At 36.2% G+C, this 27,087-nt stretch overlaps 1 protein-coding gene across 2 annotated transcripts in view; it reads left to right on the top strand.

Moving 5' to 3' along the window:
- The window catches only part of RFX7 (regulatory factor X7), a 121,317-nt gene that overhangs the window by 86,338 nt on the left and 7,892 nt on the right, over nt 1-27,087 (top strand). For both annotated transcript variants that reach the window (XM_006210956.4, XM_015245009.3), the window contains exons 6-8: nt 22,003-22,119; nt 23,422-23,506; nt 24,155-24,362. In XM_006210956.4, coding sequence (XP_006211018.1) covers nt 22,003-22,119; nt 23,422-23,506; nt 24,155-24,362 — 410 coding nt within the window. The remainder of the gene's footprint in view (nt 1-22,002; nt 22,120-23,421; nt 23,507-24,154; nt 24,363-27,087) is intronic.

Here is a 27,087-nt window from a genome sequence, read left to right on the forward strand (position 1 = left end):
ATGCAAGAAGAAAGAATTCAGTTTTCCTTTCACCAGCTGTGTAGTATCAACAGGGATCCAGGCTCCTTCTAAATCCTGACTCCACCACTTGCGATCCTTAGCCTGGTTTTACATGTTGCCATCCAAAATGAGCTACTATGGCTAATGGGAGAAGTAAGTGACTTTAGAACTCAGATGCGTTAAGAAAAGGAGGAAAAATTCCTCTTCCCAAATAGATAATTTTTTTTAAAACCTTGCACTAAGCCTTGCTTATAGTATAATATTTCATGTATTATTTTTATTTGTGGTAAAATACACATGTGAAATTTAAAATCATAACCAATTTTAGGTTGAGTTGGGTAGTACTAAGTGTACCCATGTTGTGCTGCCACACCACCATACAGGCACAGAATTCTTTTCTTGCAAAACTGAAGCTCTCTACCCATTAAACAGTAATTGCCCATTCCCTCCTTCGTCCTCCAGCCCGTGGCAGCCATCATTCTGCTTTTCTGTGTCTCTGAGTCTGACTATTCCAAGTAGCTCACATAAGTGGGATCATACAGCACTCTCCTTTTGTGACTAGCATACTTCACTCAGCATAACGTCCTCAGGATTCATCCATGTTGGAGCACGTGTCAGAATATTCCATTTTATGTATACACCACATTTTGTTTATCCATTCTTCCACTGATGGATACTTTGGTTGCTTCTGTCGTTTGGTTGTTGTGAATAATGCTTTTATGAATATGGATGTACAAGTATCTCTTCAAGACCCTACTTTCAGTTATTTGAGGTATATGCTCAAAAGGGGAATTGCTGGATCGTAATGGTAATTCTATTTTAATTTTATGAGGAACTATCATAATGTTTTTCATAATGACTGCACCAGCAGTGCACAGGGTTCTCCATATCATTCTCAACCCATTATTTTCTGGGGTTTTGGATAGTGGCCATTTTTAGTGGGTGTGAGGTGGTATCTCATTGGGGTTTTGATATGCATTTCCTGAATGATTAGTGTTATCGAGCATGTTACAATAAGATATGCTTATTGGCCTTTTTTATATATTCTTTGGAGAAATGTGTTCACGTTCTTTTGTCCACTTATTAATTGGGTTGTTTGTTTTTATGTTATTGAGTTGTAGGAGTTCTTTATCTATCCTGAATATTAACCCCTTATCAGATATTTAAATTAATTTTTTTAATTATGTGAATAATACATAATCATATTCATGATAATAAATTAAAACAGTCTATATAAGTATAGCATCAAATTAAAATTGTTCTTCATTCCTTGCTTCATTGCACTACCCTCCCAAGATTTAAATATTCTTTAACAGGTTTATCTTTCCGTTCTTTTTTTCTGTACGTATGAGTTCTGTCAGTTAGTCATAAATTGTTTTAATTAAAATGAAACTATACATATTGTTCTTACTTTTATCACTAAGCAATATATCCTAGGCAGCTTTCTTTATCTATATATGTAAAGTTATTACACACTTTTTTTTTTTACAGCTGCACAGTATTTCATAATATAAATGTTCCATGGGGTGTGTTGGGGGGGATGTTTAAGCCCTCTGTTCATAGGCACATAGGTAGTTCCTGATTTGTTTGATACTGAAAAAAATACTATACTCAGCAGCTTTTAATTGTGTATCTTGATGCTTATATGCAAGTAACACTGAAAGTTAGACTATAGTTGGCCCTTGAACATTGCACAGGTTGGGGTGCTGACCCCTGTGCAGCCAAAAATCCACTTACAACTTCACACTCGGCCCTCCGTGTCTCTGGTTCTCCATCTGCAGATTCAGACAAGCAGGGTGGCATAGTACTATAGTAGTATTTCTTTCTTTTTAAAATCTGCATGTAAGTGGACCCATGGAATTCAGTCTCATATTATTCAAGGGTCATTGGTACTTAGAAGTGGAATTATTGGATTAGAAGTTACAATTTTATCAGTTTTAATTTTTGAATGATTATATTCACATAATTGTAAATCATGAAGCATGAAAAGTAAACAAGGAAGAAATTCCATCTCAGCTTTGCCTTTCAGCCACCTGTTTTTTAATCTTCCTAGGCAAAAGCTCCTGTTATTTTTTTTTCTATCATTCCAGCTGTATTTGGTAATAGTGTATGAGTTAGCACTATTACATACTTTTTCCCCTTTCTTCACACACTATCTACATGGTTTTGTACTTTGTGTTTTTTCACCCATCAACATATCCTGAGATCTTTGCAAAACCGAGCATAAATTATTAACTATTCTAATACACTGGCACTCCTCGTTTTACTGTGCTTCGCTCTGTTGGGCTTCACAGACACTTTTATACAAATTGAAGGTTTGTGATGACCCTGTGTTAAGCAAGTCTGTTGGCACCATCCAGCAGCATTTGCTCACTTCATGTCTCTGTGTCACAGTTTGGTAATTCTCACAGTATTTGAGACTTTTTCATCATTATTATAATTGTTACAATGAGCATTGATCTTTGATATTATTACTGTCACTCACTGAAGCCTCAGGTAATGGCTAGCATTTATTAGCAATAAAGCATTTTTAATTAAGGTATGAACATTGTCTTTTAGACAATGCTATTGTACACTTAACAGACTTCAGTATATTATAAACAACTTTTATATGCACCGGGAAACGAAAAATTTTGTGTGACTTGCTTTATTGCAGCATTTGCTTTATTGTGGTAGCCTGGAGCCAAACCTACAGTATCTCTGAGGTATGCCTCTAAATAATTACAATTAAATAATCATAGTCATTCTTAATTGTGGATGGCCTCATCTCATTCTATCACATGAATCATTATGTATTTCGACCTCAGTTGGTGGACGTCTAGGTTGTTTCTAGCCTTTTGGTAACACTGACAATTCTGCTGTGAATGAACACACATATGTGGATCAGTACGATAAATTCCATGACATAAAATTACTAAGGACTTGTGTTTTTGTAATTTGGGTAGAAGTTACCTAACACGTGGAGATGTAAACATTTTTTGGTCTTTATTTCATTTCCTGCATAATCACTCTCTCTTCGGAGTTTTTATTGTTAATTTTTTTTGTCTTCCTTCATGTTGGGGATTTTCTTCAACGTATCTAGTGCTCTCTGTTATCTGTTCATATTTTTGAAGACAAGCCCGAGCTTGCCTGCTGTTGAGCTTTACTTTCAGGTGACCAACCTTTATTTTAAGGGATTTCTGAGTGTATGTTCCCCAGACATCACTCTCTTCTTCAGAAGGATTCTTCTAAACTTCTGCTTAGGGAGCATGACTGGCTGCTGTTAATAGTTCTGGACCTTGCACAGGAAAGGGAGAAATGGACTATTCTGGTAGCAGACTTTTAACAAATCTACACAACTACTATGTTCCCCTTTCCCCTCCTCCCTACCAGCCAAATGGTCTTGAGATTCCCACCTCATCTGTTACTATCTCTTAACTACCACCCACTCCTTTTAAATTTCTCGTAAGGGTTACTTTACTACCTGGGGAGATGATTCCTGACCCTTGTTACTCTGTGCCTTGAGGGGTGGGAGGATTTATTCCTACATTAACTTTTTCTTAAGCATGTGATTTCTCTTCATTTACTTTGGCATTTTACAGTGTAACACAGCTATGATTATGTAACTGTCTCAAGTTTTCTGACCTCCCAGATTAATTTTAAATCCCCATAGGAACCTAGTACCTAGGAAACACTTTAACAGTTTAAATGAATATCCTTACAGCCTAAGGCAGAATAAAAGGCTAGGTGTGCTACTTAACATCCTGCAAAGCACAAGACAGCCCCTACAACAAAAAATTAACCCACCCCCAAAATGTCAGTAGTGTTCATTGGAGTTGTTACTCCATCTACAAAATGTTTTGATTGTTCATGCAGATACTCTGCATTCTCTAGAGATCCTTGGAGACGTTTTTTTAGCATGGAAGATCTAAATATATATTGATAATAGTGAATATCACTGATACTTTAAGTTTCTTTAAAACCTTAAATGTCCTTAGTTTTTTTCTTGGTATTTATTAGTTATGTGACTGATAAACTAGCAGCAAAGAAGTACTTAATGTGCTAATATACTCGATTCTATTTTATAAAGCTGGTTAACCAAATTAGCCATCTGACTGTAGCAAAATGATAATAAGACCCTTTGTGTTTATTTCATTGCATGTTAGATGGGCTCTTTTATCAAATAGCTGTTTTGTTGGTAAGAAATTAAAACTAGTTTGAAAAATATATACAAAATTATTCAAATTTAATTAATGTATTGAAGTGTCTAATTTTTAATTATTGCTTCCTAACTTCAGAAAATTCCATTCATCAGTTAATGAACATTTGAGTTGGTTACACTTTGGGGTATCATAAATAAGATTGCTGTGAGCATTTGTCTATACATTTTTGCATGGCATGTATTTTCATTTCTCTTAGACATATATCTAGAAGTGGGACTTCTGGATCATATGGTAACTCTGTGTTTAACTTTGAGGCATTACCAAACTATTTTCCAAAGTGGGTACACCATTTATATTCCTGTCAACAATGTAGGAGGGTTGCATTTCTCCACATCCTCACCAACACTTTCTTTTATAGCCATTCTAGTACATACGAAATAGTAGCTCATGGTTTTGGTTTGCATTTCCCTGAGAGTATCTTTTCCTGTGCTTATTGACTATTTGTTCCTTTGGAGAAATATTTATTCTTTTCCCATTTTTATTTGTTATTTGTCTATATTATTTAGTTGTAAGTACTCTATATTTATTCAGAATACTAGATCCTTATTAGATATATTATGATTTGCAAATATTTCTCTCACTCTGTGGCCATTCTTCATTTTTTTGATAATGTCCTCTGATGAATGAAACTTTTAATTTTGATGAAATCCAATCTATTTTTTCTTTGCTTCCTTGTGCTTTTGGGTATCATATCTAAGAAACTGTTGCCTAATCAAAGGTCATGCAGATTTACACTATGGTTACTTTAAAGTGTCTTATAGTTGTTGCTCAGACATTTGCATCTTTGCATTTTGAGTTTATATTTGTATATGGTATAACGCAGGTATCCAAATTCAGTCTTTTGCACATGGATATCCAGTATCCAATTGTCCCAGCATCATTTGTTGAAAAGATTATTTCCTCTCCATTGAATGGACTTGGTACCCTTGTGGAAAATCAGTTGACCATTCATGTATGAGCTTGCTTCTGGACTCTATTCCATTGATGTATATATCTTTCTTTATGCTGGTATCATACTATCTTGATTACTTTAGCTTTGTAGTAATTTTTGAAATTGGGAAATGTGAGTCTTCCAAATTTATTATTTTTCAAGATTATTTTGATTCTTCTGTATCCCTTGAATTTCCATCTTGTCAGTTTCTGTAAGGAAGGCAGTTGAAATTTTCATAAAGGTTGCATTGAATCTGTACATCAGTTTGGGAGTATTGCCATCTTAACAATATTATTTATTCCAATCCGTGAACATAGGATATATTTCCGTTTCTTATATCTTTAATTTTTTTCAAGCATGTCTTATAGATTTTATGTATACTTCTTGCACTTTTGTTAAATTTATTCCTAAGGGGGATTTTTTTATGATGTTGTAAGTGGAATTAATTTTTAATTTCATTTTTGATTTGTATAAAATTAAGACTAATTTTTATGTGTTGGTCTTGTATCCTGCAACCTTTTGCTGAACTAGTTTATTAGCTCTAATGATAAGTTTTTTTTAGTACATTCCTTAGGATTTTCTATATAGAATATGTTATCTGAAAAATAGAAATGGTTTTACCTCTTTCTTTCTAATCTGGATTTTATTCCACTTTCTTGCCTAATTGCTCTGCTGGCATTACCAGTGCAGTGTTGAATAGAAATGGTAAATGCAGACATCTTTGTCTTTCGCCCAGTTTGAAGGAAGAAGCCTTCAGTGTTTCATCATTAGCTATGTAGGTTTTCCATAGATGACCTTTGTCAGGTTGAGAGACTTACAATCTGCTACCAGATTATTGGATACTGAAGCTTATCAAATGCTTTTTCTACATTTGTTCAGATAATCATATCAGATTGTTTTTCTTATGCAATTAATATGGTATGTTACATTTTTGATTAACTTTTGTACATTGAATACGTTTTGTATTTCTCAGATAAGTCACACTTGGTCATGATGTATTATGTCTTTAAATGCTGACAGACTCAGTTTGTTAGTATTTTGTTAAGGACTTTTATGTCTGTAATCATGAGATAATTGGTCTGGGTTTTTCTTTCTTTGATGTCTTTGTCTGGCTTTGGAATTGGGTAAGATTGGCCTCACAGAATGAGTTTGGAAGTTTTCCCTCTTCTGTTTTTATGTAAGAACTTATGAAGAATTTGTATTCATCTTTGTTTGGTAGAATTCACCAGTGAAGCCATCTAGATCTGGGCCTTTCCTTGTGGGTACTTGAAAAATTACTAACTCAGTCTCTTTTTTATAGATCAGATTGTCTTCTCCTTTTTGAGTCCATTCTGGTAGTTAATGTCTTTCTAGGAATTTGTCTGTTTTGTGTAGGCTATCCAGTTTGATGGCATACAGCTTTTCATAGTATTCTCCTACAGTCCCTTTTATGTCCATAAGGTTTGTTGTAATATTCCTCTCATTCCTGATTTTAGCTATTTCAGTCTTCTCTCTTTTTTTGTCTTGGTTGGTTTAGTTCAAGGCTTATCAGTTTTGTTGATCTTTTCAAAAAATCAACTACTGGCTCTGTTACATTTTTTCTGTTGTTTTTCTATTTCCTGTTTCATTTATTTTCACTCCAATCCTTATTATTCCTCTCTTCTGCCTACTTTGGGTTTGGTTTCCTCTTACTTTTCTAGTTTCTTAATGTGGAAGATTATTCATTTGGGACCTTTCTTCTTTATTTAATGTAGTCATATGCAGCTATAAATCTCTCTCTAAGCACTGCTTGCACTATATCCCGTAAGTTTTGGTATGTTGTGCTCTTATCTTTATTCTTCTCAAAATACTTTCTAATTTCTCTTATGATTTCTCCTTTGACCTATTTCTAATGACCACATATTTATGAATTTCCCTTCAGTTATTGATTTCTAATTCCATGTTTTCAGTTAGATTTCTAATTCCATTCCATTATAGTTGGAGAAAATACTTTTATGATTTCATTCCTTTTAAATATATTGAGACTTGTTTTATAGCCTAACATTTGATCTGTCCTGGAGAATATTCTATGTGCACTTGAGAAGAATGTATATTCTGTTGTTGGTGGTGGAGTGTTCTATAGGTGTCTGTTAGTTCTAGTTGGCTTATACTATTGTTTGTCTTACGTTTCCTTGTTTATCTTCTGCTTAGTTTTATCCATTATTGAAAGTGGAGTATTGAAATCTCTAGCTATTATTGTTGAATTATCTATTTCTCTCTTCAGTTCTGTCCATTTTTATTTTATGTATCTTCAGCTCTGTTGTTAGGTGCATGACAGGTTATGATCATTATATCTTCTTGATAGATTGACCCATTTATCATGAAGTGATATCTTTATCTCTTATAACAAGTTTTGTTTTAAAGTCTTTTTCTTTGCTATTAATATAGACATTTCAGTTTTCTTTTGGTTACCTTTGGCATGCTATATCTCTTTCTTTACTTTCAACCTAGGTGTGTTTTTTAATCTAAAATACATTTGTAGTACGTAGATGACATAGTTGGATCGTAGGTTATTCTGAATCCATTCTTCTTGTCCCTGCCTTTTCACCGGGAGGTTTAATCCATTTACATTTAATGTAACTACTAATAAGATAGGATTTACATTTGCCATTTTTGTATTTGTTTTCTATATGTGTTATGTCTGTTTGTTCCCCAGTTCCCCCATTACTGACTTGTTTTGTGGTAAATAGACATTTTCTAGTGAACCATTGTAATTCCCTTGTTCTTTCTTTTACTATATGTATTTTTAAGTCATTTTCTGTTGTGGTTTTCCTGGAGATTACAGCTAATATCTTATTTTAAAAACTAGTTTGGATTAATACCAACTTAATTTCAAAAGTGCACAAAAACTTTTGTTCCTATGTATCTCTGTTATCCCCCCCATTCATCTTTATGCATTGTGTACCCATTCAACACAGACTTATATTTGGTACTTTATGTAAAGTTGTCTTTTAGATCAGATAGAATAAAGAAGTTACAAATAAAAAATACATTTTGACTGTATTTTATATTTACCTGTGTAGTTACTTTTAGTGGTGTTCTTTATTTTTTCATGTGGATTCAAGTTACTGTTTAGTGTCTTTTCACATAAGCCTAAATAACTCCCTATCTGCTAGTGATGAATTCTGTCATATTTTTGTGTGGCCACTGAAGTCTCTACTCAGTTTGCTTAACGGTCAGCTATTGAATGAACAGAGATTTCCTTAAACAACTTGAACCAATAAATCAGTCTTTGCCAGACGGCTCTGTGTATGTATTGGGGTACACCATAAACATTCAATCAAGCAGTTGGCAACCCTTCCTTAGCCTTCACTTCCTACTTTTGCAGAGCCTCAAGTTGAGCAAGAGATTTAGAGCTTAGGGACTTCTTATGTCTTGAAATGCACACAGCTCTTTGCATGTGATTGGTCTTCTAGATTCCCAGAAATATGCTGGAGCTTTTTAAAGCTTCTGTGGACATCTTATTTCCCAGCTTTACCTTTTAAGCTTTTTGGTTAGTCTGTTGTTTGTCCCAACTGATAGCCACTGTCCCAGGCTGCCACAAAATTAAGACACTTGCCTATAATTTTTTTAACAACTTTTTTCCCTCACCCTTCCACTCCCACAAAGGAGAAAGCATTTCGCAGTGGGCAGGCTCCAGCACAGGTCAGATAAAGCCAGTAGGTGGGGTCTCAGGGTCTCACATAGAATCCACCACACAAGACAAATAATGAATCTTAGCAATGAAGGCTGGAGAGCGCTCTAGCTGTGTTATGTTTATTCTGGTGACCACCAGGCTGAAGTGGGAATATGGGCTGTTACTTTTCAAGGCTCCTACTGGAGAATGGAAGAGTATCAGACTAGTGCAGGTTAAAGCTGTTCTTACTGAAAAATCAGCCATTTTTCTTGGATAAATGCTGCCCAGTTTGATGTAAGCCTTGGGTTAATTTCCACAGTTCTCAAAAGTTGTTAGTGACCAGCTTTGCCAGTTTTTCCATTGTTTCATGGAGAAGTGAATTTTAGTGGTTTTTACTATGTAGCTTTCATTGATGTCACCAAAACTGTAGAATTGAAGAACATGAATGTTAAAGGACCAGAAATCATTTGTGCAGTTCTAATTGCCACACTTCATTGAAGTTAACTGAGATGGTGCAGCAAATGGAATAGCCATTTCAATAAAGAAATAAAAATTTTTCAGCATAGAAAATGAAAACATCTATAAAGACTTTGTTTCAAAGTCTGTAAAAAGCATAAACTATGAAAAAGACTCCTAAATTTTATTTGATATTTCCTATTGCTACAGAGTGAAGTTCAAAACCTTTTACTTTTCAGAGAAAGAATTATACAGTAGAGAGAGATTGGACTTTGGAACTAGCCATATCTAAGGTTGAGTCCTAATTTATGATGTGGGGTTTGTAGCCGTAGACAATCCTTAATCTTTAGTGTTCAATTTGCTTTCTTTCCCTTTGTGAAATATATGAATACCGTACTATTTTTATCAAGTTTTAAAACTATACGTATATAGAATGTTTATCAGTGCCTTGAACATAGAAAGCCTTCAATGTGTAGCAGCAGTTTTTACTCAGACTCTTCCACAACCCAGCATTTTGGCCTTACCTGATATAAACCTTCTTTTGTATGAAATTTTCTTCTCCCTCCTTCCTTTTTCCCCACTGTTCATCCTGTGCCTTAGCTATTTTGTACTTCTAGGATTTCAAGAACACACCCTGCTCTTCTCAGTTTTTGTTCACACTCTTTGCTCCACATGAAGTAGGTCTGCCTCTTCCCCCTCCCACACTAGCACCCATGTGAACAAATCTCCTTATTTTCTAAGGCCTAATTTACATTCACTTTCTCCACATACCATTATATCTTTAGTAACCTAAATTCAAATTACTCTCTGCTCTGTGACCACATGGCACCTTACTTATATCTCTTTCATAGCATTTCTTTACAGTATTTTATGTAACTTTCATTGAGGTGTAACATACACACAGAAAAGCGCACAACTCATAAGTGTACAACTGGATACATTTTCACATAGTAAGTACACTCTTCTTACTAGCTTCCCGATCAAGAAACTGAGCATCACTATCATCCCAGAGTCCCGTAGTGTCTTCCTCTGGGTACTACCCTTCCCATCACCTTCATGCCACCCTTGCCATGAGAAACTGCTATCCTGGCTTCTAACACCATGGATTAGCTTTGCTTGTTTTTGAAAATTATATGAATCAAATTATGCAGTAATCAATATTACGTTTGTAAGATTGAAGCATTTTGCTTTGTGTAGTTTTGGTTCTTTCTAATTGCTTTTTAGTATTCTCTTTATGAATATATACCATAATTTCTTCCATTCTACTGTGTATGGACATTAGATTTTTTTTTCCCCATGTGGGTTTTAATTTGCATTTCCATGATGACTAATAAAGTTGAGTGTCTTTTTAATACAGTTTTTTTGAAAATTGGATTATCCTCTTTTGTGAAAAACCTATCTGTGTCTTTGTTCATTTTTACCTTTATAATCACTAAAGGCAGGTAAGTATATCACACTCATCATTTTATGCTGACATAGTTTCTAGAAGAATTCCATTCTTCATCCATCATAGCTCTATGTATTTATTCATTTGAGACTTTATGCAACAAATTAAATTGGAGACTGACTGATGTTCTTTAGAAGGAACCTTCTGAAAATGTTGCAGTGCCACCAGTGAACAGATACGTATTGAATACCAGTTGCATAAAACTCTGCTTGGTTCATCAGTGAGATAAAGAGCCGCCCACTGATGAACTGCCCTTGCTGATCATCTTCACTTCTCTTCTCCTTAGTTTCCTCGTGTATAAAATGGTGTGAATACACAAGATGATGCTGGAGTTTGTTTGGGGGGTTTTAAATGCAAACAACCTCGTTTTTAACTGAATTTATCCTTTTACTAAAATGATTTCAGAAATGTTTGAAACTGTTGAAAAACTGTTAGTGGAATAAGATTGAATTTAAGTGGAAACAGAACAAAAATGGTTCATCAGGAATTAATTGAATCAGTGCTCGTTGCTTCAGTGTTTTTGTTCATTAATCTATAGGTAGACACTATATAATCTGACCATTTTATGTGAAGTTAATTTAAAACAAAGAAAAACTGAGACAATTTAAAAATGAAAATAAGCATACCAATGTAGTTTGCACTATATACAGAGTGTTATTTTTTTATTTAAAAAAAAAAAACAATCCAACTTAACCAAAAGAATTGTTATTTTAAATAGCCCTCTTATGTGCAATAGTGAGAAATCAAGCCTTTCTTAAGAAATAATAAAAGCAGAAGTATTTACTTTTTATTATTATTAAAAAATTGACACACATTTCTTTTTAAAATAGGGAGGATATATCAGGTGACTACCCTTGAAGCTTATGTTCTTTTATTAGTAATTTATAAACTTCAGAATAAGACCCTTGACATATAAGTCATGATTCAGCATGACTGAATCTATTTTGTGGGGTTATTACCCAAAGTCACTTTAGGTAATAATCCCATAAAAAAGGGAAGGCAAGTTGGAAGAAAAGATCTGGTTAGTAAGGTCATACGTAATCATTTATTTGTGTATCCATGATAGTGTAACTCTTCTTTAAATTCATTTTGTTGACTTCAAAGTAATCTTTCAGATATATTGTTTATTACATAGTTACTTACCATAAAAATAAAATTTATCACCTGAATTTCAAAGTGATATTTGATCTTAGACTAAGCTTGGCTTAATAGTACTACGAACAATTCTTACTTTCTGTTCAGGGCCCAGACTAGAAGGTATATAACTAACTAACAGGCTTAATGCAGTGCTTTTCCAGCTGTGCTGTTCTCTGGGACACCAAACTATCATGCACATTACACTGTGTACTTCTGCGGTGTTCTCTGAGTGTTCCTGCCAGACGCCAGAGTCTGGTGGACTTTAGCCATGGCTCGGACTCAGCTGTGTGTCATTGTTCTGCCCAGAACATGGAACAATAAGAAGAATCAAATCTGTTTATAATCAAGATCAGGCCCTTTCAGGAGGTTTTCTCTCTGGAGTCTCGATCTAATTGCACCTTAAGATTACTGGAGGATTTCAACAAGTGTTATATTTTCCAAGGCTTAAGCTGACTAGATGTTTGACCATATTACTTTCACCTCATTTATGTATTACTCAGCAAATGTATTATTTGCTTAATACTTGTAAGAGACTATAATTCTGCCATGTCTTTGGGACCTTCCTAAAATCCTGTATCTTTTATTGTCATCTATGATACATGAATATTAACAAAAGTGTAGGTCTTGGTAAGAAAAGGGATTTTAATAGAAATTAATAATTTTTAATAAATTCTTCTCTTTATAAATATTAGGAAAAATTAATGATCTAATCTTGATTGTTTTTCAGGCATTCAGTTTGCTTACAGTCACTAATTAGTAATAAAAGTTTCTCATCTGTAAGAGGAGTGGATTAGGATGGATGATGAAATTCTTTCCAGATTTACCTCTCTATGCAAATTTCTTATCTATAAAATGTGTATAATAAAAAAATACCTGGGGAAAACAGTTCAAGGTTCAGGAAGATGTTGAACTCCCATGGACGCACTGAGTCTACAGCTACATATGGAACTCTTTAAAAAACCTAAAGGCTGGCTGAATGAAGACTACACCTCAGGCAGACAGGAAGAAAAGCACATGGAAGCGGGTAGGAGAGGCTCAGGCACAGTCTCATTGTAAACCTTACCGATGGCATGGCAACCCACAATCAGGAGGGAACTGGAATCCTGGAGGTTCTCATGAGGATCAAAAGGTTCAAGCCCCACATCAGGCACCCCAAGTTTTAAGACCTGTATCTGAGAGACAGGCCCCCAAGACATCTAATTTTGAAAACCAGTGGGCTCACATCCTAAGACCCACAAGACTGTAAGTTTCTAACAAATGGCTCTTGAAGGGCTGACACAGTTGGACTCACTTGCCCCAGAGCCCAGCTCAGAAGCAGCCTGTCTTGCCCAGAATTAAGTAAAGGAGAATCACATGCTTGTATTGAAGCATCAGCCTGAGGGGCAGCCAGCCAGTTTAAGACACACCTAGGAGCTATCTGGAACACTCCAGGGACAGAGACTGGCGGGTGCCGTCTTTGCACTCTCCCTTTGCTGTGCTCCGGAATACCATCTCTCCCAGAAGGGAGCTATTACATGCGTCTAGTGTCCTGATTTTTGCAACTCTCAGCCAGGAGACACCTCTTAATTGTCTAGCTCTGGAGGCCGGGGGAGCTTATCTTCCTGATCTAACGGAACTGTAAGAAACAGAGTCACTCAGAAAGGAACTTACACCCTTTTCTGGCACGCTGATTTTTGTGGCTGCTGCAGAGGACATCTGTGCATAGTGTGGGACTGGTGCCAGTGGGACTTACACTCATGGGTCCCACAGGATTATAACCCACAGCAAAAGAGTTCTTAAACAGCTACCACCTACATGGCACAGCAAGCGTCACAGATCCAAGAACTTGTTTTTCCTGTGATGGAGGCCTGTTAGCCAACTGTCATGGCTGCAGCCTAGCCTGAGGGGCAGGCTTCTAGTTAAGCATGCATTTAGGGACTGATTGTAATCCTTTTGGAAGACCTCAGAGGGCTGGTGCTATCTTCCTTCTCTCCCTCTGCCACACTCCTGAGTGCCAGTGTGTTCCCAAGAAGAGCGTTACACACATCCGGTGCTCTGGTTTTTGTGACTGCTGCCCAAGAGGTACCCCTAGATCAACTGGCTCTGGTGGCCAGGGGACCTTGAATTCCTGCATCATTCGAAAGGAATGTGGCAATTGGAAAGACAGTTTTTGGCTAAGTATCATCCCCAAGGCACTGCACTGACAGCAGACTGGGGCACACCCCAAGTTTTTCTGTGAGGGAGGCCTCTTTGCTTTCCTCAAGCTTTGGCCTAAGGGGCAGCCTTCTGTTTTGGCATATGTCTAGTGACCTACAAAGCTATACTCAAGGAATGGATGCAGTCTTGGCTTTTTCCCTCTGCCTTGTTCCATTTCTGGTATCTGACAGAGAAGAGTGGATACACGCGTCAGGAGCCCTGAGTTTTGCAACTGCCCAGGGGACACCTCCAGATTGCTTGGCTCTGGTGGCCAGCAGGGCTTATGCTTGCAGTCCCACAGGACTGTATATACTTGCATACTTTTAAAAGCTGCTGCCTGCGGGTCTGGCTTCCAGTCAGCCTGATTTTAGGTACCGAGATCCTCCCTTTTGGGACACTGACAGGTCTTGGTACATACTTAACTACTGAGAACTATTAAAAATAGACTGCTTTGACAAGCACAGAAGTTTAAGGGACAACCAAGACCTAGGACAGGGTTGAACAAGTTTCATCTCCTACACTCCTTCAAGCTTGGGAGACGTGGTGGTTTCATTTTCTGCATAGAAACCAACACAGTGAAGCAAAAGGAAGAAACAAAGGAATATGTTCCAAATGAAAGAACAAGATAAAACCTTAGCCAAGTAACAGTGAAGCTGAGATAAGTAATTTACTTGATAAAGAGTGCAAAGTAATGGTCATAAAATAAACATAAACTGGGAAGAAGGATGTATGTACACAGTCAGAGCTTTAACAAAGAGATGGAAAATACGTGAAAGTACCAGACAGAAGTCACAGAGCTGAAGAACAATTACTGAACTGAAAGGTACACTAGCAGGGTTCAACAACAGACTAGATGAAGCAGAAGAAAAGATCCGTGAACCTGAAGATAAGGCAGCAGACGTCATCCAATCAGAGCAGCAAGTGGAAAAAAATCCAAATAGTTTAAGGGACTTCTGGGACAGCATCAGATGGACTAACATTCCGTCAAGGAGACCAGAATGCCCCGCTTATATCAATGGATAGATTATCCAGACAGAAAATAAGTAGGGAAACATCAACCTTAAAAGACACATTAAACCAAATGGACTTAACAGATACATTAAAAACAGTCCATTCAAAAACAACAGAATACATTCTTTTCAGGAGCACATGGAACATTCTCCAGGATAAATCATATGTAAGGCCACAAAACAAGTCTTAGTAAATTGAAGAGAATTGAAATCATATCAGGTATCTTTTTCAACCACAGTGGTATGAATCTAGAAATCAGTTATATGAAGAAAACTGTAAAATTCACAAATAGGTGGAAATTAAGCAACATGCTGCTTGAACAACCAATGGATCAAAGAAGAGATCAAAAGAGAAATCAAAAAATACTTTGAGACAAATGAAAATGGGAATATAACCAAATTTATGGAATACAGTAAAAGAAGTTCTGAGAAGAAAGTTCATGGTGATAAATGCCTTCCTTTAAGAAACAAGAGAAGTCTCAAATAAACAACCTTACTTTACACCTCAAGGAACTAGAAAAAGAACCAAAGCCCAAAGTTAGTAGAAGGAAGGAAATATCAGAGATTAAAGAAAGTAAGAGCTGGTTCTTTGAAAAGACAAAATTGAAAAACCATTAGCTAGATCCAAGACAAAAAGAGAGGACTCAAGTAACATGAGAAATGAAGAGGAGATAGTACAACTGATAGCTCAGAAATACAGAGGTTCATAAAAGACTACAGTTACATGCCAACAAGTTGAACAACCTAGAAGAAATGGATAAATTCCTAATATACCCTACCAAGACTGAATCACGAAGAAATAGAAAAATCTGAACTGACTGATTACTAGAAAGGAGTTGGAATCAGTAATGAAAAACCTCCCAACAAACAGAAGTCCAGGACCAGGCAGGTTCACTGGCGAATTCTACCAGACATTCAGAGAAGAATTAATACCTATCCTTCTCAAACCCTTCCAAAAAATAGAAAGGGGGTGGAAATTCTTCCAAACTCAGTTTATGAGGCCAACATTACCCTGAACCCAAACAGACAAGGTTGCCACTAGAAAAGAAAATTACAGGCCAATATCCTTGATGAATATGGATGCAAAACTTCTCAAAAAATACTGGCAAACTGAATTCAACAATACATTAAAAGGATCATACACCATGATGAAGTGAGATTTCTTCTACAGATGGAAGGCTGGTTCAGCATTCACAAATCAGTTATTGTGATACAGCACTTTAACAAAATGAAAGATAAAAATCATATGATCATCTCAATAGCTGCAGAAAAAGCATTTAACAAAACTCAGCATCTATTTATGATAAAAACTCAGCGAAGCAGCTATGGAGGGAAAGTACCTCAACGTACTGGAGGCTGTATATGAGAAGCCCAGAGCCAGCATCGTACTCAGTACTGAAAATCTGAAAGCTTTTCCTCTAAGATTAGGAACAAGACAAGGATGCCTACTCATACCACTTTTATTCACATAGTAGTGGGAGCCCTAGCCAGAGCAATTAGGCAAGAAAAAGAAATAAAAGGCACCCATATTGGAAAAGAAAAAGTAAAACTATCACTATTTGCAGGTGACATGATGTTACATATAGAAAACCCTAAAGACTCCCAACAAAAACTGTTAGAACTAATCAATGGATTCAGTAATGTTGCAGGATAAAAAATCAGTACACAAAAATCTTTTGCATTTCTATATACTAGTAAACTATCAGAAAGCAAAATTAAGAAAACAGTCCCATTTACAATACTGTCAAAAAGAATAAAATACCTCAGAATAAATTTAACCAAAGAGGTTTAAGACCTGTATACTGGAAACTACAAGACATCAAGGAAAGAAATTGAAGAAGACACAAATAAATGGAAAGATTTTTTTGTGGTCATAAAGAATTAATATTGTTAAAATATCCATACTACCCAAAATAGCCTGCAGATTCAATCAGTCCCTATGAAAATTCCAGTAGCATTTTTCATGGAAATGGAACAAAGAATCCTAAAATTTGTATAAAACCACCGAAGACCTCAAGTAGTCAAAGCAGTCTTGAGAAAGAACAAACCTGGAATCATCAACGCTCTCTGACTGCAAACTCTGTTTCATAGCTGTAGTAATTGAAACAGTATGGTGTTGGCATAAAAACACACACATAGTTGAAAGGAACAGAATAGAGAACCCAGAAATAAACCCATACATATATGGTCAATTAATTTACAACGGAGGAGTCAGGATTATACAGTGAGGGTACAGACAGTCTCTTCAGTAAATGGTGTTGGGGAAAACTGGACAGCCACATTCAAAAGAATGAAACTGGACCCGTATCTTAACACCATGCACAAAAATCAATTCAAAATGGATTAAAGACTAGAACATGAGACTTGAAATAATAAAACACATAGAAGAAAACATAGGTAGCAAGCTCTTTGACATAGGTCTTGGTGATGATTTTTTTTAATCTGACACCAAAAATAAAATTTTTAAAAGCAAAATTAAACAAGTAGGACTGCATCAAACTAAACAGCTTCTGTATAGCTAAGCAAATCATCAACCAAATAAAAGGACAAGGCTACTAAATGGGAGAAAATATTTGCAAGTCATATATCTGACAAGTTAATATCCAAAATGTATAAAGGACTCATACAACTCAATAATTTTAAAAAAAGTAATCTGATTTAAAAATGGGCTGGAAGGTCTGATTAGACAGTTTGCAAAGAAGACATAAAGATGACCAACAGGTACATAAAAAAATGTTGGACATCAATAATCATCAGGGAAATGCAAATCAGAACCACAAAGATATGTTACTTTACTCATGTCAGAATAGCTATTATAGAAAACAACACAAATTACAAGTGTTGGTGAGGATGTAGAGAAAATTGAAACTTTGTGCTGTGAATGGGAATGTAAACTGGTGCAACTGCTATGGAGAACAGTATGGAGATGCCCCCAAAATTACAATAGCCAAGCTATGGAAACTATCCAAGTATCTATCGTGGATGAATGGCTAAAGAAATTGTGGTGCATATATATAGTGGAATATTATTCAGCCATTAAAGAGAATGAAATCTTTCCATTTGCAGCATTTGTACCTAGAGGGCATTATGCTAAGTGAAATAAGTCAGACAGAGGAAGACTTATATAGTGTGATCTCTCATATGTTGAAACTAAAATTTTATATTAAAAAATGTCAAGTTCATAGATACAGATAATGTATTTTTGATCACCAGAAGATGGTGGTAGAGGGTGGGAGAGATGGGTGAAGAGGGTCAAAGGGTTTAAAAAATGGATCTTGAACTCATACACTAAGACAGTAGCATGCCTTGAATTGTAGGAGTCCATAGCTGAGAATTACACCACAAATTGAAAGCATATTCTTATACATAAAAGTAGTTGGACTTTATAACATTTCAAAGACATGTAATGCTGTTTTCCTTTATTTTCTACATGATATTGTAAGGATAACCTTTTGCATCAGTCTTTTTGTAGGTCGTGATGCGTTGTTGCAGTGAGGCAACTTAGTTGTATTCCAAGGGCTACAGTCACCATCATTAACTGGCATTTAGACACTATGGATAACACATATACTTTATATTTACTGGAATATGTGTGAACATTTTCACATAAATAATGTTGAGGATTTTTACTTCTGCAAGAAAATAGGGGCTTCTTTATAGTAGTTTTGAAATTAAGTGTCTTGAAAGGAGTGTAAAAACCCTGTGGAGGGAAAAAAAAAAACCTGCCTCAAGGTTGTTGGGGGGATTAAATGATGTAACATACAAAACAGTCCAAAAAGTTCATGTATTGTTATGTATCCTATGACTATCTTTTGCCACTAGTCTTTTATTCTGTTTGTATTTTTGTACTTTTAAACAAAATTTTACCTTTACCTTACCGTAATGTACAGTTTGTTTACAAATGGTATGAGTAAACGGTTAAGACTGACTTGCTGCTGACGACTTTGAGTGGCATGTTGATGGCCATGTTGAATGTTAGGTTTAATTTCAAAGTCTGTGTAGCAAACTTTTAAAAAAGAGTAAGACCAAAAAAAAAAAAATCTCATTTTAAAAATGGCATTAGAGTGTTAGTTATCCTGTGAACAAAATATCCTCTGTTCCTTCCTCTGTTTTGCATCTTGCATAAATATAATCTGACGCTGAGTTAGGTGTTAATTGACACCATGTCTTGCTTGATCAGCCTGCAGTTAAAGTTATGAAGTCGGAAAACACGATGTAAATAACCAAGGTCTCCTCATGACCTGGAATGACCTATGGCTTGTTATGTAGCAATAGTTTCAAAAATGTGAATAGACAGCCTATAAATGATTATATTAAACAGAGTCATTGACTGCTTAGAACTTCTCAGTGGGGAAGAGGTTGTAATAATGAAATTCATTTTCTTGGAAAATTGGAACCACTGAAAATTGGATAGGCCCCTTCACAGTGCAGAGCCCTCCCCGTCAAGGAACGTGTAAACATTAGGTAACCCATTATTCTACACTTGGCAGGAAGTTGAATTATACAACTTCTGAACTCATTTCCAGTTCTGAGATTTCACAGAATTAAGGAAATTGATGACCTGTTCAGGTATTGTTAGTGTTACTTTAAAATTGAGGCTCTCCTTATTTTCTCTTTGATGCATAAGATGTCACAGCATAGAGTTTTGAATCATAAGCAGGTTTATTCTTAACATTGCCTACTATTTGATTCAGGAGGTATAATTTAAGTTAGTTATATGTCTGCAAAGTACTTTTTATATTTATCTACTAAAGAGTGTTTTAAAAATAAGGTCATTGTGAAAAAAAAAAAAAGGTCATTTTTCCAAAAGGTGAATTCCTCTCTTGTGGAATAAATAAGAATAAAAAACCAGATGAAATTAGATGGTCACATTCTAAAATCACACTCAGGATTACTCCTATGTGACAAGCAAATTTTGCGTTGATCATCCTGATCCTTAATTTTGCCACCTTTCCACCTACCCCTTCTGCCAAAGGAGAAAACTTTGATACACTAATATGAAAAAGCGTCAAAAGCTAAATCACAGAGGGAGACTAGAATGGATATTGTATCTCTCATTAGACTCCTTGCTTTGATTCTCTTTACTTGGTTGCAGTTTCTTTAGGCCCATCTGCCAGTGCTGTCCTAGGACCAGTGAGCAGTGTTTTCTTTTTTGCTCTTTCTGTTTTATGTGTTTCTTTAAGGTTTTTTGTCATTTTTAACATAACATACTTATTAAGTCACAATTAAAATCATTTTAAATTACATGTCATATTAAAGTTTAACATGACAGGTGGGCTTAATGTGACTCTTTCGTCTTGTTTCTAGTTCAGAGAATACCTTGGTGAACCAGATAGATACGGTCACTGCCCTGGCTGAGCTTACAGACTAATGGAGGAGACAAACAACAAATACATTGACTGTTACATAGCTATAAGTCATGAGAAGAGAAATAAGTACACAGATAGGGAATATGGTAAGGGTGTGGCAGGAGGGCACTGCTTTGGGTAGGGAAGTCAGAAGACCCGTTCAAAATCATCATTTAAGCTGGGTCTTGAAGGGTAAGAAAAGTAACGTTCTAGGTGGAGGAAACAACATTTCTGATTTGACGCAATTCATTTAAATTGTCAGCCCCCCCCCAAAATAGACACTCCATTATTTTATACTTTAAACCTTGGCCCTTGAACCACTTGAAATACCACATTTAGTCTCAATTTAAATATGATGTATCTCATATTCCCTGTAGAGGGAATTCTCTGTACAGAGTAGTCCTTTCCCGTCTCCCTTCTCTTCAGCATTGTTGGGAATGCATTTGCTCTCCTTCCCCTCACCCCCACCCCCAGTAGAAGTGTCTGGTACTTGGTGTGGGGATAGGAAGGGCACAATTAAGAGAAATACTGTTGTCTTTAGACCTACCCCTGTTCTCTGTGTTAAGGCTCCCAGGGGTTCCTGCCTTCTCCTGAGACTCTACCAGTTTGACTCCTTGAGTTCAGGTCACTTTGAGAATATGCCAAGATATTCAGCAGTCTGTAAGAACTCGAGTCCAGGTTACCACTGTACCCTGCCCACCAAGCATTGCAGGGGTTTTCCTTCTTCATCCTAAAGCTCTCTCTTTGGCTCTCCACTGCATGACTTCTTCATCAAGAAGCTGCTCTGGTTGCTGCTGAAATAGGGGGTGAGGTGAGGGGATTTGACTGAATTACTTTGGAATTCCTCTGACTTCCTCTATGGTATTTCTCAGATAGGGGTTCTCCCAAAGGCCAGCAGTTACAAGGAAGGCCTTGGTAGCTAGAGCAAAATGTGGCCTTTTCCTGCTGCTGGACTGGGCTTGGCCTTTTACCTATGACTGGAAGCTCTAGTGAAAAACAGAATACCTGATTCCAGCAGTAGTTAAGACTTGGCTTGGTTCCCTGGTCCCACTTGAAGTTACTGCCTTATACAAAGTGCTTTTTTCCTGACAGTAATAGGAGCTGTAGGGGTGAGAACACTGGACCTTTGGAACCTTTCTCTGTGTCTTCATTTTTTTCCCTTATTGGTGAAATTTGAGTGTTGCTATAGATGATCCCTAAGGCCTCTCTTAGTTCTGATATATCATATCATGTTTCTATTCTAAACCATGTAGTAATTTTGCCTCTAACGTCTGACATAATGTTTACACCGGAAATTGTTCCAGTATGTAAGTTTGATATATATGTGAAAATGTATAGCCTTCTGGTTGAGTCTGAATATACTCATCTCAGAGTGCGCAGTTGGGTTGTCGTTGGAAAACTTTGTGCCGGTATCTCTTCCAACAAGTTTCTTGAATGCTATTAACAGCAGTGATACTGTATACCTTGAAGATGAAACAAGCCAACTAAACCTGAGCTAGTCTTTAAAGAATGATGATCATGCATCAAGTGAAAATTGTGGCGAATGACTTGAAGCTGTGTTTATTCCCTTTGTCATAGGGGTCACATTGGACTGAAACAGCACTGTGCTTACGTAACTCTGAGTTCTGCTGCTCTCTAAATTGGTCCCTCCTTCTTTTGCAGGAGCTATTGTGACAATCTTGGTTACCATCCATTAAGTGCTGCTGACTTTGGAAAGATCATGAAAAATGTCTTTCCAAACATGAAGGCACGTCGACTGGGCACAAGAGGCAAATCTAAATATCCTTTACGAGAATGGTTCTTAGTAGTCTCTTGAAGTTCTCACTTATTACAGAACATCTGTTGTTGTAGTTCAGCTAGCACTATATTTAGAAATAAATTCAAACCAACAAATACAAACAACTCAAAAGTACTTGGTAGAATAATTGTAAATGTAGTTTTCCCAGATACTTACCAAACTGCAAGGGAAATAACAAATAGTGGTTATTAGGATTGTGATAGATTTCACCTTACTCTGTCACTGCAATGTGTTCTTGATGGTCTGATCTTTTTTTCTTTAATAAGAATTACTGAGGCAAACCATAGTACAGTAATTGTAAATCGTATCAGTAAAAATGGAGAAAAATGTTAGCTTATCTTCTTTCCTTCCTTGATGTTAGAAACATAGGAATCTTCTTGACAAAACATGCAATATTCAAAAAAATTTCTTGTGGAACTTGTACTGGAAGATTAGTGTTCTCTTTAAAGTATTTTTCATCTAACCATTTAATGGCTGTATTAAAATTACATCTAGGGCATAGGAAAGGTCCCTCTTGTGATAGAGAAATACTTAGGAGCAAACAGAAGTAAGCAAATGAAAATTAAGAATTTATGAAAGTTCATTCAACCCTTGGGAGAAGATTGTAAAGTCGAAGGTCTCTGCATCATGTTAGAAATACATCCTTTCTCTCTGCTTAGCTGTTGGCCTTTTTCAAAGTATAAAAATTCTGCTGTAGAGGAGATGAGCCAGGAGAGGGGAAAGACTGTTTTTCTAAAATGGCTTCAGGTGTTCTTTAACTCCTTGTTGCATGACCTAGTCTTGTTACCTGAGTATAAATGAAAATGTCTTGTTGTGTCTTTGGCATGTTACAGGCGATAATCCAGTGTGTTTCAGTGGAAAAAGAGAAGTGAAAAGGTTAAAGCCCTTGTGACACTCTGAAGAGTTGTTTTTGTCCCAGTGCCCTGGGCTAAAGTTTCCCTTCTCCCTGCCAGGTTTCCATCTGGATATTCCTTTCCTTCTGACCTGTTTGTTACTGGTGGCTGGCACAGCTTATTAGGAACAGTTATTCATAAAACTTATAACAGATGAGAATCATTTTGTTTCACTTAGGACAGTAACATTCTACACAGACTGTTCCAGTTTCTAAAGAGTAGAAGTGTCCTGAGTTTTCTAATATTAAGGTTTCTCTTACTGAAAAACTCAGAAAGTAGATCCTATCTCAGGTGATTTTATCCATGTTTCATTTACACTTTCTTTTCAAGTGCTAGCTATGTAAACAGCTGGTTTAATTTAGAAGACTTTCGACCTTAACCATTTATTACATATTGCTACAGTGGACTAAGAAAAAAAGCTTTTGTTCATATGCCAACACTGCCCAATCTTGATTTTCACAAAACTGGAGATGGGGTAAGAATTTCTGCCTTTTCTTTTTAATAAGTAAAATTGCACCTTATTACCAGCATGGAAATGCATATTGCATAGTCTCATTGGAATAGAACAAGGCACCAGGAACTGTGCCTTTCACAAAGTAAATGAGCCAAAAAATTCAGTAGTGGCTGGAAACTGTTAGTGTATGTGACTTATATCAACATAGCTCGTGAAATTAAGGGAAAAAAGATAGATCTAAAGTTACTGATTTGTAGATACGTAAATGATACACATTGTCAAGAGGAAAATTTAAATTATAGAGTAACATGTATAGTATAAATGTTTTCAGAAAAGAAAATATGGCTCATGGCATAGTTTGTTTTTGTGATGTGAGAAAAGGCTTTTAGAAAAATTCGAAAGCTCTGTTAGTCTTCGTATGTGTCTCGCAGTGTATGCTTAAGTGTTACATTCACGGTGCTGCTGATGGCTGTGCACCAGTGGGCACAGGCACAGGCCTCTTATTTGCAAGGCTCTAGTATGCCTGCCAACACCAGTCACCTCATACTGCTTTGACCGGACGGATTCAGATTGTATCTTCTAATTAAGAATATGTATCTTGAATGTGCTTCAATTTAATTTCTCTGAACTTTCTTTTAAAAGTTAACTTTTCCATTTTCCTTTGTTTAGTTGGAAGGAGCTGAGCCTTCTGGGCAGCTTCAAAATATTGACGAGGAAGTTATCTCTTCTGCTTGCCGTCTTGTGTGTGAGTGGGCCCAGAAGGTGTTAAGCCAGCCATTTGACACAGTCTTGGAATTAGCCCGCTTCCTTGTAAAGAGTCACTATATAGGCACCAAGTCGATGGCAGCTCTAACTGTAATGGCAGCAGCACCACCAGGTACAAAATTATTAACAAGCTAAAAATAGACAGGGTGTTACTATATTTAGAGTTGGTAGCAAAAGAAGAGTTTAGCCAGAGAACTTCTTTGTCTTTGCAGTGTTGGTGTGAGTTCACTCTTACTTCACTTAATACTAAATTCAGATGGGTTTGTTGAGCAGACAAAAATAACAGTTCTTTCATTATAAAGCTTAAAGCTGTAGCTTTGTATGTTGCTCTGCTGAAATATGAAAGTTTTAAGATTTCCTAGTTGATAGTTTATTAATTTTTCCATTACTGTTTTAAAATTTAAAGAATATGTATACATGTATTTTTAAGTATATATGTATCTAAATTAATAAATTAAATATTACAAGTTAAAAATGTAAGTTTTTAAGTTATTTGCTAAGACTTCTATCCCAGAAACTAATGCTATAAATCAAATGACCTTTGAACAATGTAGAAGGTACCTGAGTCTCACAAAAAATAAACCATATGAAGCATTACTGTAAAATAGCAAGAAGATTTTTTTAATGTGTATTCTAATGAGTATTTTTATTCAGATAGGAACTTTAGAATTGATGTTTTTGGGAATAACAGTACCGTTGGAATAAATGACTCACTCCTAACTTTCATAGCTGTGTGAAGTATCTCTTCTGATAAAATTTTTTAAATGTCTTATTTCTATCATACCTCATAAACCTAAAAAGTGGTACTACTCTAGGAAATTATAATATCTATGGGAAAATGTAATAATATGAAATAGTAGATTTATCACAGCCAGAACTATAATTGTACTATCAAATAATTTTACTTTTTTATCTTAACTTCAACATTTTAATAAGAAATCATTTTTCTCTCTTTATATTTATCAGAAGCTTTAAGTATTTGTGGTATGTGTGTGAGAGAGATTATTCTGTTCTCTGATTTTATGGCCAGTTCAGGACCATAAATGACATCAGTAAAATAACCTTTTATAAGAGCCTCAACATAATTTTTCCTATCTAGGTATAAAGTATGTGATCCGAATCTGTTCACTTAAGCTTACATAGGAGCCAGGAGCATGCTTGGGCAGCCTTAGGTCTAGCTGGATAGCTCATATGTATTTCCTTGTTTATCCCCTCTGCAGTCCTGTAAGATAGGTGATATTTAGTCCCATTTTACAGATTGGGAAACAAATTTAGGAAATAAAGTAATTTGTCCATAGTCAGAGAAGTAGTGGGGCCAGAATTTGAATCCTGATTTGTCTGTCTCCAAAACCCAGGTTAACTCCATTACGTCATACTATCTTCTTATCTTTCAGCAAAATGGGGTTTTAAAAGATATGGGCCCTTCACCTTTCTGTGTTTTCTTTCTCCTACCCCTGCTGACATCTAGAAAAGTACTTAAAACAAGTTGAGGACTGGGGAGTTCTCAGGGGGTAAAGAAACATCTCTGTCTTCCTTATTTACCACATTATTCACATAGTCTGACTGAAGGAAATGTAGAATGAATGGATTTTTAAGGCATAAGTTTAAAGAAAGATGTGTTATTTAAGCAGAAATACTAAAAATCACACATATGAACAGGGGTTTGCCGTTTTTCAAAGTTACTTTGACAGTTGTGTCATCACTCAGTATTTTAGAATCTCTTGAAATTTTGTTCTCAGCCATTGCCACTTTTTAAAAAAAATACCTCTGATAGTGAATAATCTTCATCCTTTGAAGGTGAATTTGATTTTTTATAAATATAGTGTCCATATTAAGAACAGGTTGTATTACAGATGTCCTTTTGTAAGTCAGCTGCTTGGAACTCATTTCTGTCCAGAAACCCTGGCAGGAGGGGTAAGACAGCGAGCTTGGAGCCTTTGGCAAAGGCTCTCAGGGTGCAGGTGTGGAGCAGTCAGAGCCGAGGCTGCAGGCCAGACAGCGGCCATGCAATCTGAGTTAGGCTTGAGAAGAAAAAAAAATCGTACTTAGGTGATAAAGGGGAAGTCAGAAAATGAGGGCTTGTTGAGGAGTCAGTGTGGGGGTAGGAGTTTACAGTCACATTCTCCTTCCCATCTCCCACTCCAAGCTGTTGCTGTTAACAGAAGGGGAAAAGCAGAACCCCGGGAAAGAAGGGCAGGGTGTGCCAGCAGGTCAGCAGTGTCCTCCCCTTGCCTCTCTCCACTGCTTTTACTGACCTCGGCCGACTTTCTAATGATCTCAGTGCCACACGCTAAATGTGAAGTGAGCTTTTGAAAAATTAATTGCATTACATAATCAGTTTTTCTGAAATTAAAATTTATCCCTTGCTTATTTTATCATTCCTTTTTTCTTAGTTTTGATCTTACTAATGCTTTAAAAATTTCTCTCAGTAACCCCTTCTCAGAATATCTTAACCTCACTCTTCAGAAACTCTCCTTAATTTCTCCTGGGTCGTACTGGAATAATTGTGTAGTAGCATTTAAACTTGTAATACCTATTTGCATAACGTGCTAGTAGAATTAAAGACTTGTTTTCCCCTGGTGATTTTTTTTTTCCCTAAGATATGGATGATTTCAGCAAATATTTACTGAGTGCCCCTTGTGAGCTGAATATTAAAATCATAAAAATGCATGAATTTCTTAATTAGAGGAGGAGGAAGGGAGTTTTCTGGTCTCTACCAATAAAAAGTTAAAACATGCTGTCTTGGCATTTTTTTATCTTGCCTTCTGCACATTTATGACACAGCTACTTCCATCTTAGAAATCTTCATCTATTATAGCTGACTTAACTACAACTGT

This window comes from Vicugna pacos, chromosome 6, assembly GCF_048564905.1.
Source record: "Vicugna pacos chromosome 6, VicPac4, whole genome shotgun sequence".
NCBI lineage: Eukaryota > Metazoa > Chordata > Mammalia > Artiodactyla > Camelidae > Vicugna > Vicugna pacos.